Source organism: Bufo bufo, chromosome 9 (assembly GCF_905171765.1).
Source record: "Bufo bufo chromosome 9, aBufBuf1.1, whole genome shotgun sequence".
Lineage (NCBI taxonomy): Eukaryota > Metazoa > Chordata > Amphibia > Anura > Bufonidae > Bufo > Bufo bufo.
Genome location: NC_053397.1, coordinates 34574666 through 34590596, shown reverse-complemented (window position 1 = coordinate 34590596; position 15931 = coordinate 34574666). Strand labels below are relative to the sequence as shown.

At 48.8% G+C, this 15931-nt stretch overlaps 1 protein-coding gene across 2 annotated transcripts in view; it reads left to right on the top strand.

The window, feature by feature from the left end:
- The first annotated feature begins 2197 nt into the window (after positions 1-2197).
- Positions 2198-15931, top strand: part of PXK (PX domain containing serine/threonine kinase like) — an 82978-nt gene continuing 69244 nt past the window's right edge. The window contains exon 1 of one of the 2 annotated variants that reach the window (XM_040406813.1): positions 2198-2358. In XM_040406813.1, the coding sequence (XP_040262747.1) occupies positions 2257-2358 (102 nt within the window). In that variant the 5' untranslated portion in view covers positions 2198-2256. The remainder of the gene's footprint in view (positions 2359-15931) is intronic. The other variant, XM_040406812.1, reaches the window with a different exon arrangement.

The window sequence follows — 15931 nt, the reverse complement described above, 5'->3', positions numbered from 1 at the left end:
CCTCAGTCCTCCCTCTCATGGCGAGGAGGCGCTTGTCGCCTAGACCCCGGTCCTCAGTCCTCCCTCTCATGGTGAGGAGGCGCCTGTCACCTAGACCCTGGTCCTCAGTCCTCCCTCTCATGGTGAGGAGGCGCCTGTCACCTAGACCCTGGTCCTCCCTCTCATGGTGAAGAGGCGCCTGTCACCTAGACCCCGGTCCTCAGTCCTCCCTCTCATGGTGAGGAGGCGCGTGTAACCTAGACCCCGGACCTCAGTCCTCCCTCTCATGGTGAAGAGGCGCCTGTCACCTAGACCCCGGTCCTCAGTCCTCCCTCTCATGGTGAGGAGGCGCCTGTCACCTAGACCCCGGTCCTCAGTCCTCCCTCTCATGGTGAGGAGGCGCCTGTCACCTAGACCCCGGTCCTCAGTCCTCCCTCTCATGGTGAGGAGGCGCCTGTCACCTAGACCCCGGTCCTCAGTCCTCCCTCTCATGGTGAGGAGGCGCCTGTCACCTAGACCCCGGTCCTCAGTCCTCCCTCTCATGGTGAGGAGGCGCCTGTCACCTAGACCCCGGTCCTCAGTCCTCCCTCTCATGGTGAGGAGGCGCCTGTCACCTAGACCCCGGTCCTCAGTCCTCCCTCTCATGGTGAGGAGGCGCCTGTCACCTAGACCCCGGTCCTCAGTCCTCCCTCTCATGGTGAGGAGGCGCCTATCACCTAGACCCTGGTCCTCCCTCTCATAGTGAGGAGGCGCCTGTCACCTAGACCCCGGTCCTCATTCCTCCCTCTCATGGTGAGGAGGCGCTTGTCGCCTAGACCCCGGTCCTCAGTCCTCCCTCTCATGGTGAGGAGGCGCCTGTCACCTAGACCCTGGTCCTCAGTCCTCCCTCTCATGGTGAAGAGGCGCCTGTCACCTAGACCCCGGTCCTCAGTCCTCCCTCTCATGGTGAGGAGGCGCCTGTCACCTAGACCCCGGTCCTCAGTCCTCCCTCTCATGGTGAGGAGGCGCCTGTCACCTAGACCCCGGTCCTCAGTCCTCCCTCTCATGGTGAGGAGGCGCCTGTCACCTAGACCCCGGTCCTCAGTCCTCCCTCTCATGGTGAGGAGGCGCCTGTCACCTAGACCCCGGTCCTCAGTCCTCCCTCTCATGGTGAGGAGGCGCCTGTAACCTAGACCCTGGTCCTCCCTCTCATAGTGAGGAGGCGCCTGTCACCTAGACCCCGGTCCTCATTCCTCCCTCTCATGGTGAGGAGGCGCTTGTCGCCTAGACCCTGGTCCTCAGTCCTCCCTCTCATGGTGAGGAGGCGCCTGTCGCCTAGACCCTGGTCCTCAGTCCTCCCTCTCATGGTGAAGAGGCGCCTGTCACCTAGACCCCGGTCCTCATTCCTCCCTCTCATGGTGAGGAGGCGCTTGTCGCCTAGACCCCGGTCCTCAGTCCTCCCTCTCATGGTGAGGAGGCGCCTGTCACCTAGACCCCGGTCCTCAGTCCTCCCTCTCATGGTGAGGAGGCGCCTGTCACCTAGACCCCGGTCCTCAGTCCTCCCTCTCATGGCGAGGAGGCGCTTGTCGCCTAGACCCCGGTCCTCAGTCCTCCCTCTCATGGTGAGGAGGCGCCTGTCACCTAGACCCTGGTCCTCAGTCCTCCCTCTCATGGTGAGGAGGCGCCTGTCACCTAGACCCTGGTCCTCCCTCTCATGGTGAAGAGGCGCCTGTCACCTAGACCCCGGTCCTCAGTCCTCCCTCTCATGGTGAGGAGGCGCGTGTAACCTAGACCCCGGACCTCAGTCCTCCCTCTCATGGTGAAGAGGCGCCTGTCACCTAGACCCCGGTCCTCAGTCCTCCCTCTCATGGTGAGGAGGCGCCTGTCACCTAGACCCCGGTCCTCAGTCCTCCCTCTCATGGTGAGGAGGCGCCTGTCACCTAGACCCCGGTCCTCAGTCCTCCCTCTCATGGTGAGGAGGCGCCTGTCACCTAGACCCCGGTCCTCAGTCCTCCCTCTCATGGTGAGGAGGCGCCTGTCACCTAGACCCCGGTCCTCAGTCCTCCCTCTCATGGAAGCCATTAGTCACTGACACTTCCTATGACTATTTACATGGTGACCCGGCTGTCACAACTCTCCTTTTCCACGCCCCCTTCAGTGGAAACCACGCCCCTCTCGCATGACAACTCTGCCTTTCGCCCACCCCGTTTGTCACTGCGGCTCCGCCCACGTCCCCGTGGCCCCGCCCCTACGCGCTGCCGGGCCTGCGCTCAGTAGTGACTGCCTGCTGCTGCCGGGATGGCGTTCATGGACAAACCGCCGGCCAGCAGGCTCTTCCTGGATGACACGGTACCGCTCACCGCTGTGATAGAGGCCAGCCAGAGCCTGCAGTCCCACACGGTGCGTACTTACCGGGGGGTGCCTGTGTGTGATGTGCTGACACTTGTGACATGTATGTGCTGCAGCCCTGTGCGCTTCATGTTGTGTCATCCCCTGTGTGTAGATATCAATATGTATATGTGTAGGACTGTATCTATAGAGATCAGTATATACATGTGTATATAACCTGTATCCACCTGTCTATAGAGATCAGTATACATGTGTATTGTGTGTGTATATAGATGGTATTATATGTGTGTATAATCTACCTGTCTATAGAGATCAGTATACATGTGTATTGTGTGTGTATATAGATGGTATTATATGTGTATAATCTACCTGTCTATAGAGAGCATTATACATGTGTGTGTGTGTATATAATATACACATCCTGTATCTACCTGTATATAGATGGTAATATATATATATATATATATATATATATATATATGTGTGTGTGTATAACCTGTATCTACCTGCCTATAGAGATCAGTATACATGTGTATTGTGTGTGTGTGTGTATATGTATGTGTGTATGTATATATATATATATATATATATATATATATTCCTGTATCTACCGGTCTATAGATAAAAGCATATATCTATATGACTTGTATGTAGACATCAATATTTATAAGTTTCTGTATCTACCTGTCTATAAAGATCAATATACGCGTATTATATATATATATATATATATATATATATATATATATATATATAGCTACTTTCACACTCACGTTTTGGCTTTCCGTTTCTGAGATCCGTTCAGGGCTCTCACAAGCGGTCCAAAACGGATCAGTTTTGCCCTAATGCATTCTGAATGGAAAAGGATCCGCTCCGTTCCGTCTCCATTCCGCTTTGGGGGCGGACACCAAAATGCTACAAGCAGCGTTTTTCTGTCCGCGATGTGGTTCGGAGCAAGACGGATCCGTTTTCACTGACACAATAGAAAACGGATCCGTCCCCCGAAGACTTTCAATGGTGTTCAAGACGCATCCGTCATGGCTATAGAGGACATAATACAAGCTGATCCGTTCATGATGGATGCATGCGGTTGTATTATGGTAACGGAAGCGTTTTTGCAGATCCATGACTGGTCTGCAAAAAATGCTAATGTAAAAGTAGCCTTAGCTATACCTGTAAATATAAATGTATCTATAGATGGTAATATACATATGACTTGTCTATAGATGCCAGTATATATGTATATGATTTCTATCTACCTGTCTATAGAGATCAATATACATGTGTATTACTTTGTGTGTGTATATCGTGTATCTACCTGTCTATAAATGAAAGTATGTATTTGACTTGTGTATAGATATTAATATTTATATATGTATATAACTTGTATCTACTAGTCTATAGATGGCAGTATATATGTATGACTTGTATATACTGTAGATATCAACATATAGAACTTGTATTTACCTGTCTATAAATCTTAATCTACATGTATGTGACTTGTATCTATCTATCTGTCTATCGTGTATCTTCTTGTCTATAGATGTCAGTATACGTGTGTATTACTTGTATATAGATGTTACTATATATGTCAGACTACTGGATATGATAGACGCAGATTTCCCCATTGATCTCTTAGAGGGAAGCTGATGACATCGGTGCCCATACCCCTCCATGCCCTATAGCAGGAGGCCTGTAGCAGTTACATTGCCCCCTATGTTAGGACCCTATAGGTCGCTATATTGTTGCTGTGCCCTGTCTTCATGATGAGGACCCACCGGACAGATCACCCTGACGTCTTTATCAGTAGACAGTTATATTTATACTCATCAGGGTTGGGATTATTTTTGTCACCCTTTGGCCTCATGCACACGACCGTTGTGTGTTGTGTTTTGCGATCTGCAAATTACGGATCTGCAAAACACGAATGGCATCCGTGTGTATGTTCCACGACACGGACAGCCATTGATATAACTGCCTATTCTTGTCCGCAAAACGGACAAGAATAGGGCAGGTTATATATATATTTTTTTTTTTTTGCGGACCACGGAACGGAGCAAGGGATGCGGACAGCACACGGAGTGCTGTCCGCATCTTTTGCGGCCCCATTGAAGTGAATGGGTCCGCGTCCAAGCCGCAAATACTGCGGCTCGAATGCGGACCAAAACAACGGCCGTGTGCATGAGGCCTTTAATCCATTTCTATTACCGAGCAATGAACTCTTACTGTATACACAGAAATAATGTGTGTCGTGTATGTACGGGAGCGGAGTGGTCATTTCTGGGGCCCCAAGCAAAGTGCTGTTATGTAGGTTGAAAAAAAAGACAGGTCCTTTAAGTACAACCCTTTTCAGACCAATTATCCTACAGTTAAAGGGGTTGTGTCAGCAAATGGCATTTATCACGTAGAGAAAGTAAATACAAGCCACTTACTAATGTATTGTGATTGTCCATATTACCTCCTTTGCTGGCTGGATTCATTTTTCCATCACATTATACACTGCTCGTTTCCATGGCTTCGACCACCCTGCCATCCATTAGTGGTGGTCGTGCTTGCACGCTATAGGAAAAAAAAAAGTCCAGGATCTGGCGGCCAGGACCACGGGAGCACGCATAGGCACCCATGCGCAGCAGCTCTAGTCTCGGCCACCTGGTATCTGCGCTGCAGCTGTGGTCGTAACCATGGAAACGAGCAGTGTATAATGTGATGAAAAAATGACTCCAGCCAGTAAAGGAGGCAATATGGACAATCACAATACATTAGTAAGTGCCTTGTATTAGCATTTATCATGTAGAGAAAGTTATTTTCTGAAGTGACACAACCCCTTTAATTATAACCCTCAATGCTGGGTGTCGGGAGACCCCTGTCACTCCATTGCACCGTTAAGATCTGTGTTGTCACCCTGCTAAACGCCACCCCGTCTGCCCAGTCTCAGCTCAGCTGTGCGGCCTGGGCATTTCTGCCTCTGCTCTACACCTGGGGAGGGCACCCCTGGGCTCCTGTTCACACTGTCAGTGATTGTGAGTCCAAAGCAAATAATAATCTTTATAAAGCGCCGACATATTCCACAGTGCTTTACAATCTGATTATAGTGGCAAAAAATATTACCGCTATTACGCTATACCTTATCTCTGTGTAAGCGCCACTCCTGGTTTTGACACTGTGAACGCACACTTACAGTTTTTCTTTTCCAGCCAAACGCTTGTGGCTAGCAGGGCCCCCCCTGATCTCTGGGGCCCCAAGCCTCCGCTCAGTGTGTCTGGTGTGTATATATTGCATATGTCTTTAGTATTAGGCTACTTTCACACCTGCGTTTTTGGTGGATCCGTCATGGATCAGCAAAAACGCTTCTGTCACGATAATACACCCGTCTGCATCCGTTAAAAATACATTGTGAGTCATGACGGATCCGTCTTGCTCCGCACCACATCACGGACAGCGTTATTCTGTCCGTGATGGGAACGCAACCAGAGCGGAATGCATTCTGTTTCGTTCAGTTCAGTTTTGTCTCCATTGACAATGAACGGGGACAACACGGAAGCGTTTCCCCGCGCTATTCAGATCCTATGATCGATCTCAATAGCGGAAAGTTAAAGCGCTGATGTTCACGGTAAAGTGCGTAACGGCACGGACAGCCTTTAATATATCTGCCTATTCTTGTCCGCAAACTGCGGGCAAGATCAGGACATGTTATATTTTTTTTTGAGGAGCAACAGATGCGGACAGCACACGGAGTGCTGTCCGCATCTGTTGCGGCCCCATTAAAGTGAATGGATCCGCATCTGAGCCGCCAAAACTGCTGCTCGGATGCGGACCAAAACAACGGCCGTGTGCATGAGGCCTTAGACGCATCATGTCCTGTAATGTTCTTTATCAATTGTGACCGGTGAAGATCATTTCAGTTTTTTCTTGGCGCCAAACTTGTTCTCTTTGTGAAATCGGCTGCATTGTCTTCCCAGGAACAGGTATCGTCTGTGTAGGGAAATGAGATTGGTAATGACCCTGCTGCGGTGGCTCGTGGCGGCAGAGCTGTGTATGTTGGCACTGTAAAATGACAGATAATAAATGCCGACATATCAGGAATAATGGGAATCGATCACCTGTGCTGGTTACAGGATGTTCTTCTCCGTTCATGGCTAAAACTCCGATTTCTGGATCACTCCATTGAAGTGATTTAAAGGGAAACTGTCACGTGATATTCATCCACCGATACGTTATTCAGCTGGTTAATAGCTTTACTAGCGCGCTATTATATGACCGGTCTGATACTGAATAAGGTACGAAATGAACTTCTATTCATGCAGAAGTTGTAGGCACTTCACAGGTCACCTGGGGGGTGTTGTGCCCGTGAACCCTCATGCAGCCCGGGCAGTAATCGCACCCATTGTAGCGTGATCGACGTCAACGGAATCTCTGCTGTAATCTCCATTAGGCCCCATGCGTATGACCGTGTCCGTTTTTCAGCCCGCAACTCGAGGATCCGTAAAACACCGTTACTGGCTGTGTCCGTTCTGCAATTTCCCGGACAAGAATAGGACTTGAAATGAATGAGTCCTAATTTAATTCGCCAAAAATACGGTCATGTACAGGGGCCTAACGTTGTCCTCTGCCTTAAAGTACATTCACAGATAAAGCCTCTTTCACCCTTCATTGAATCTCGGACGTGCGCTGTCCATGGTCTCCACAGATCGCTCACCTATCCATTGACTTTAATGTGTGGATACACACAAACAGTGGTTTTTCCACGCGCCGTGGGTCCATGGTGATGCTCTATTTTTGTCTGTAATTACGGATCACTCATGTACGTTATAGTCTATGGGTCCGTAAAAAACACCACTGATACAGCACGGAGGCCACCTGTGTTTGGCCCATGCTGCTTACAGACCATTGGTAGGAGATGCTCTGAAAGTCACTTTTCAGCCTTGCAGTGTCCGTGGAATACGGATGACACACGGAGGGGAAAAGCGGACACACGGGCGAAACACAAATCCCTCAGGGACATCTACATAGACTGGTCCTTGGGTGTGAATGAGACCTAAAGATGGGGCATGTCTGTAGGCAGCGCCAAGATGACTACATTACTTAGTATCAGACAGGGTATATAAAACATGCTAGCAAAGCTATTAAAACCGCTATATAATGTGTTTGTGGTGGTTTAGTTCCCTTTAAGGGCCCATTCACATGAAGGTACTGTGGACTTGTTGTATGTCCGTATTACTCCGCAGCACTGACCGAACTCGCGGGATTATAAGAACGTGTGATGCCGCGAGTTTGTGGTCAGGCTGTAATAGAGAGACATATAATATGTTTGGAGTTCGTTCATGTGAATAGCCCGAACAGAACAGTCAGCAGAATTCTGTATTTAGCTTTAGGCATGAACGGAGAAGAAGACGTCACGTGACTCAAAATCCACACAAGATCACTGAAGTGTTCACACAGTTACTTCATGGTTTCCGGTAAAAGCCCTTTATCCAGTATAAACAGGGTGCGGGGTGCAAATGTATCAGATGGGAAAACTCTTTAAAGGGGTTGTGCAAGAATTGGGGGGGGGGGGGGGTGATTTGGCCGGACCTTTAAAGGGAAGATGACTTACCTGCTTCTCGGTGCTTTCTCCACGCGTCTTCTCCTCCAGGCCTGCGATGCTTCGCTGCGCTCCAGAGATTTCACAGCCAATGACAGGCCGCCGCGGTGTCTGGATCCCCTAGTGACCGTTTGTCATGGCATAAAGGGAGCTGGACACTGTGCCAGTGATTGGCTGCAGCGATGTCCAACCGGATGTTGTCATCGCAGGAGTGCAGCAGAGCATCGCAAGCTGGGAGAAGGAGCGGGGAAGCAGGTAAGTCATCTTCCCTTTGCAGGTCCAACCAAACCGCCCCCCATTCTTGCACAGCCCCTTTAAGGGCGGCTGCACACAGTGTGGATTATGTAAAAATTGCAACGTGTTACAGTATCGGCAAAGTGAGTGAGATCTGACAAATCTTATCTGCACTTTGCTTTTTTGGATTTTGAAATCGGCAGCATGTCAAGTGTTGCATTTTTTGTGCAGATTTCTTCATTTTCAATGCAAAAATGAGATCCGCATCGACTTCAAAAATCACACAAAAAAATGCAATAAATAGTGCATCACTCTTAGAATGGTTTTTGTCATTTCGATTCTGACTGGTGATCCAACTTCTGGGACCCGCACTGACTCCAGCATTGAAGGTGGCTCCGAACTCCTTTCTTGGAGGACTTTATGAAAACTTCTATAGACATGCATTGTCTTTAGCGTACATCCACACGGGACGTAATTTGGTAAAAAGCCCCCAGAATCCTCAGGATAGGTCATCAGTATCTGATCAGTGGGGGTCCTGCGTCGATCAGCTCGATGGCCTCTTTCTAGGCCAGTGGCGGTCATCGGTCACATGGCCTAGGCCCAGCTCAGTCCCATTAAAGCTGAGCTGCAGTACCGGGCAATGCCACTATACAATGGACGCCGCTGTGCTTGGTAAGCTGTGAGGAGGCCGCAACGCTCCGGTGAGCCTCTTCCAAAAGCTGATCGACGTACCTGAAGATAGGTCATCAGTATAAAACAATTGGAAAACTTTTACGGCTTTGCCGAAGTTTTGGAGTCATAGCATGGTCTTTCATGTGTTCCCATCTTGTATAGTGATGGCTTATCTCTAGGACTTGCTATGACTTTCTGATTGGTGGGGGACCAACCTCAGGGACCCCCGTGGATCCTGAGAATGAATGGTAAGTACTGCTATAGTGCAGTGTCCCGTTCACAGTTTTTTCCCTGCTGGCCATTCAGAGAACTGCTGCACAGCCCCATTCAAGTGAACGTGGACGAGCTGCAGTTCCCAGCACAGCCAGGTGGGGGGGGGGGGGGCACCGCAGTGCATGGAAAGGCTGAATCAACGCACTATGCAGCATCATCTTCATTATCAGGGTCAGTGAGGGTCCCAGAGGTCAGGCCACCCACTGATTAACAAGTGATGGAATATCCTAGCAGTGTCACCCCTCTAAGAGATGGGAATACGCCTTTAATATCCTCATTATACCGTAGCGCTCATTTCTTCAAGTTTTATGTTGAGGCTTTTTTTTTTTTTTTGTTAAATGTAGAGCAAATGCACTGATGTTTTTTTCCTTATTCACTGTTACAAAGCCTCCAGTGAGCCATCTATAGAGTTTGCACATTTGAGTAATGATGCAGGCATGAAAGAGTTACACTCTCATTGAAATGCAGTGAATAGGGCCAGAGACCTTCAGGGGGTCTGAGGAATCTCTGTGCAGATGAGCACTGTGGGGGTCTTCCATTGGCTTCCTGTGCATTATTTTTTTAAGTAGAGTCTCACTTTTTCAGTACAAACTTGAATTCTTTGGTGCATACATTTTGCTCGCTTGTGGTGGAAACCGTCAGTAGCATCGGCCTACAAGAGCTTGAAATAACAAAGGGTTAAAGATGTGTCCTGGGATTTCAAGTGAATTGAATCTGAATCTGTCCAAACGTGAGCAGATTTATTTCTGAATGTATCTTCCTAGAGCTCGGAGCTGCTTTTTCTTGACACAAATCTCAGATGGACCTAGAATGAAATGATAATGTTCCGGCTTCCTGCTGCCACCACTAGAGGGAGCTTCTTGTCTATGGTTCTCACAATGGACAGTATGCAGTAAACTGCCCCTAGTGGTGGTTGCCGGCGGCCAGAATGTCATTTAAAGGGATCGTCCTAGTTTCTTTTTTTTTTTTTTGTAAAAGGCAGGGAAGTTATTGAAATAATAATATATATAAATAATAAAAGAATACGTATACTCTCTTCCAAAGAGTCTCCATTCTACAACCACCACTCTGATCCTCCTCACCAGGCTTTGGTTTCATGTCTGCAGCTGTGAAGGGGCGGTATACTATATGTGACCACTGCAGCCAATCACTTGCTTCAGTGGTCTTGTGCCGTGTACCTCTGAGGCTGCTGCGATTACACATATTATACAGGCACGTCATGGCTGCAGTGGCGGGGAGGATAGAAGCAGCAGCGCTGGGGTGTAGGGGGTTTGGGATGATAAGTAATTACTTCTCTTAATTTAATAGCATCCCAGCCTTTTTTTTATTTAAATTAACTCTGACGACCCCTTTAAAGTATTGTGGAATATTTAATATAAGACACCTGGGAAATTTAAAGGGGTTGTCCAGTGCTGCAATATTAATAACCTATCGTCCAGATAGGTCATCAATATAAGATCAGCCGGGGTTCAACTCCTGGCACCCACCGCTGATCAGCTGCGTCCTCTTCCTAGGCCCATGATGTCACGTTCATGGCCCAGGTGCAGCTCTGTCCCATTTAAGGGAATCTGTCTGAGCTGCAATGGTTACCAAGCACAGCCGCTATCTACTGGACAACACTCTGGTGGCATCTGCCCTTGCTGCGGTACAGGTGGCCACTCTGACGAGGTAACGGTCATAGAGATGCTGGATATCCTCCTGTGGATTGTCCTTCCAAGCTCTTTCAGCTTGGACCTGTAGATCAGCCAAGGTGGTTGCATGGGAGATCCATCGCCACATCCAGTCCCAGACATCTGGTGATGGAGCTGCTTGGACACAACACAGTAGGACTGGTTCCACAATGTCCTGGACAAACCAAAGGCTGGTAAATGTTCCTTCCACCAATACTAGACAGAAATGGCCATGGTAGCTAATTGTGCCCCACATCATGCCACCTGGTTTTGGTCCTGTGTGTCTTCACATTATACATGATGGTAGTAGGCGCTCTCCTGCCAACTGTAATGTGGTCACCAAAAAAACTCTGACAATGTCCCTGGCCTTCAAAAGTTTAGCAGACTGACTAAGGGGTTGTCCACACTGAACAATTCTAATTTGTTAGAAGAGTCCTTCAACCTAAGCTGCTCACAAGGCGTTCTAATGCAAAGAGATTAGCTGGAAAATATACGGAAAACTTGTAGTAAGTGTTGATCTCCCCTGCAGCGCCTCCGCAGGGGAAATTAAGTATTACATAGTTCTCATTGAAATCAATGCCGAGTGAGAGACACTCTTTGTAGCATACGGAGAGTAGATGGGTTTTGTAAACCGGATACGGCCCCTTTAAAAAAAAAAAAAAAACATACCCATCAGAGTTACTGATCATGTGAAGTTTCCCGTTATAATTGATTGTCCTGATATGATGCGGCAGAAAAAATTCTGTTTCTGTAATTCGGACATGTCTCAGCCTGTGACTGAAGCAGATGGGAATAGTTGGATATTGCGACACATCCTCTGTCTGGGCCATGAATGCGGTTTTCACTGACACAGTACATCTTTTCTTGGAGGTAGCACATGAGCTCCGGGGCTTTGTAACTGAATATATGCAATCGTAACACATGTTCTGAGACGGTTATATAACCGCCTTGTACGAGAGAGACGCTGTATTTCTGTGCCTCACTTACAGCCCTGTAACTGGCCTAAGTGTATCTCAGTAATATTTTTGATCAGTCCTTCATTTTTAAAGGGCAGGTTCACATCCGAAATAGCGGCTGAGCCGGTCACTGGCTGTGCCTGCGGGTCAAGTCACCATACCTACCTAAAACATTACAGGGGTTTCCCAGGAGTAAAATATGGATTGTCTATCGCCAGAGTGGGTCATAAATATCTGATCAGTGGAGGTCCGGCACTGTCCGCCCATCAGCTGTTTGATGAGGCCGTGGCACTCCACTGAGCGCTGTTGCCCATCCTAGGTCAGTGACGTCACGTTGGTGCAGCTCAGTCCCATTGAAGTGAATAGTCCTGAGCTGCAATACCAAGCACAGCCACTGTACAATGCATGGCGCTGTGCTTGGTCTGAGCGATTTGGCCCCTTCGTACAGCTGAACGGAGGTGGTGCTAGGTGTCGGACCCCCCCCACCAATCTAATGTTGATGGACTGTACTGTGGCAGCAGGTGGACAGCTGCCTATAGGTGTCGCTGGAGACTGCACCCTTCCTTCTAGAGGAGAGAAGCTACCTATAGGCGGTGTTAGACACATCTTCCTTCTAGAGGAGGCCAGTTACCCATAGGTGGCACTAGAGACAGCATCCTACCTTCTAGAGGAGGGCATCTACATATAGGTGACGCTAGAGACATCATCCTTCCTTCTAGAGGAGGACAGCTACTTATAGATGGTGCTAGAGACAGCATCCTACCTTCTAGAGGAGGGCATCTACCTATAGGTGGCGCTAGAGACAGCATCCCTCCTTCTAGAGAAGGGCATCTACCTATAGGTGGCACTAGAAACAGCATCCTTCCTTCTAGTGGAGGGCAGCTACCTATAGGTGGCACTAGAGAGACATTCTTTCTTATAGAGGAGGGCAGCTACCTAAAGTAGGTGCTTGAGACAGCATCCTTCCTTCTAGAGGAGGGCATCTACCTATACGTGGTGCTTGAGACAGCATCCTTCCTTCTAGAGGAGGGCAGCTACCTATAGGTGGCACTAGAGACATCCTTTCTTCTAGAGGGCAGCTACCTATAGGTGGCACTAGAGAGACATCCTTTCTTCTAGAGAAGGGCAGCTACCTATAGGTGGCACTAGAGAGACATCCTTTCTTCTAGAGGAGGGCAGCTACCTATAGGAGGCACTAGAGAGACATCCTTTCTTCTAGAGAAGGGCAGCTACCTATAGGTGGCACTAGAGAGACATCCTTCCTTCTAGAGGGCAGCTACCTATAGGAGGCACTAGAGAGACACCCTTCCTTCTAGAGGAGGGCAGCTACCTATAGGAGGCACTAGAGAGACATCCTTTCTTCTAGAGGAGGGCAGCTACCTATAGGAGGCACTAGAGAGACATCCTTCCTTCTATAGGAGGGCAGCTACCTATAGGAGGCACTAGAGAGACATCCTTTCTTCTAGAGGAGGGCAGCTACCTATAGGAGGCACTAGAGAGACATCCTTTCTTCTAGAGGAGGGCAGCTACCTATAGGAGGCACTAGAGAGACATCCTTTCTTCTAGAGGAGGGCAGCTACCTATAGGTGGCACTAGAGAGACATCCTTCCTTCTATAGGAGGGCAGCTACCTATAGGTGGCACTAGAGAGACATCCTTTCTTCTAGAGGAGGGCAGCTACCTATAGGTGGCACTAGAGAGACATCCTTTCTTCTAGAGGAGGGCAGCTACCTATAGGAGGCACTAGAGAGACATTCTTTCTTCTAGAGGAGGGCAGCTACCTATAGGAGGCACTAGAGAGACATCCTTTCTTCTAGAGGAGGGCAGCTACCTATAGGTGGCACTAGAGAGACATCCTTCCTTCTATAGGAGGGCAGCTACCTATAGGTGGCACTAGAGAGACATCCTTTCTTCTAGAGGAGGGCAGCTACCTATAGGTGGCACTAGAGAGACATCCTTTCTTCTAGAGGAGGGCAGCTACCTATAGGTGGCACTAGAGAGACATCCTTTCTTCTAGAGGAGGGCAGCTACCTATAGGTGGCACTAGAGAGACATCCTTCCTTCTAGAGGAGGGCAGCTACCTATAGGTGGCACTAGAGAGACATCCTTCCTTCTAGAGGAGGGCAGCTACCTATAGGAGGCACTAGAGAGACATCCTTTCTTCTAGAGGAGGGCAGCTACCTATAGGAGGCACTAGAGAGACATCCTTTCTTCTAGAGGAGGGCAGCTACCTATAGGAGGCACTAGAGAGACATTCTTTCTTCTAGAGGAGGGCAGCTACCTATAGGAGGCACTAGAGAGACATCCTTTCTTCTAGAGGAGGGCAGCTACCTATAGGTGGCACTAGAGAGACATCCTTCCTTCTATAGGAGGGCAGCTACCTATAGGTGGCACTAGAGAGACATCCTTTCTTCTAGAGGAGGGCAGCTACCTATAGGTGGCACTAGAGAGACATCCTTCCTTCTAGAGGAGGGCAGCTACCTATAGGTGGCACTAGAGAGACATCCTTTCTTCTAGAGGAGGGCAGCTACCTATAGGTGGCACTAGAGAGACATCCTTCCTTCTATAGGAGGGCAGCTACCTATAGGTGGCACTAGAGAGACATCCTTTCTTCTAGAGGAGGGCAGCTACCTATAGGTGGCACTAGAGAGACATCCTTCCTTCTAGAGGAGGGCAGCTACCTATAGGTGGCACTAGAGAGACATCCTTTCTTCTAGAGGAGGGCTATTTTGCATGCTTTTTCCAGGCAGCATGGCCATACACCAGCTGGGCTTCTGCAAGGAGAAACTGTACCTTCCAACAGTTTGACGCTTTTACAATACAAGTAGCGCAATATCCTGCAGTGCAGCACAACTGATATTACAGCAGTATGCTATAAAGACTAGGATGAGGTGAAGTTCCTGCAGTTGTATTTTCAAGAAGTTGTAGAGGAGAGAAACTGTGGAAAGTCAATAACCTTAAGCTATCACGTGTCTGCATTGTATTGACCTCCGCTCCTGTGGAGATCTGATGCTTGACCTTGATATAACTTGATTTATCTCTACGAGCGATGGAGGAAGCAGCTGTAAACTCCTGCAGACCTGCCATAATACTGATCGCAATGATTAACACATTTTGCAGCCTGTTCTATCACAGTCTGATGACAACAGCTCTTTTGTGTACTGTTCCATATTCATGTTTGTGATCCGGCTTTTGGGCTAAGCGCACAGCTCCTCTTTGTCTCGAATGTTCTAGTGTTATAGTAAGAGTTAGCTGACTGTGGATTGACGCTTTTCTGGCTTGCTGGCGATGGAAGAGACTTGTGCAAAACAAGTGAATAAGAGTAGAGCACACAGCAGTTGTGGGAGATGTTGACCGATGTAAACATCTAGTGCAATGAATTGTGTATTAACAGGATTCCGTGTAAATGGAAACCAGTGAAAGTTGAGTCGAATGTTTTCAATAATGGACAAAAAAGCACCTATATATGTCTGAATGTTCACCAGATAATGCCATGATAGCTTAGAAGTAAGTAAATGTCATCATCTTGCCCATTTCTGTGCAGCACAGTTGTTTTAATGTTGCTTGGGCTTGCTGTGGGTGGGATTACCTTAGGCTACTTTCACACTAGCGTTCGGGTGTCCGCTCGTGCGCACCGTTTGAAGGGGCTCACGAGCGGCCCCGAACGCATCCGTCTGGCCCCAATGCATTCTCAGTAGAGGCGGATCCACTGAGAATGCATCCGCCTGCCAGCGCTCAGCCTCCGCTCCGCTCAGTGAGCGGACACCTGAACGCTGCTTGCAGCGTTCGGGTGTCCGCCTGGCCGTGCGGAGGCGAGCGGATCCGTCCAGACTTATAATGTAAGTCAATGGGGACGGATCCGCTTGAAGATGACACCATATGGCTCAATCTTCAAGCGGATCCGTTCCCCATTGACTTTCAATGTAAAGTCTGAACGGATCCGCTCAGACAACTTTCACACTTAGAAAATTTTCTAAGTTTTAATGCAGACGGATCCGTTCTGAACGCTAGTGTGAAAGTAGCCTTAATGGACTATAGTTCCTATGATTGCTCTCCCTTCTTAGGCTACTTTCACACTAGCGTTCGGGTGTCCGCTCGTGCGCTCCGTTTGAAGGGGCTCACGAGCGGCCCCGAACGCATCCGTCTGGCCCCAATGCATTCTCAGTGGAGGCGGATCCACTGAGAATGCATCCGCCTGCCAGCGCTCAGCCTCCGCTCCGCTCAGTGAGCGGACACCTG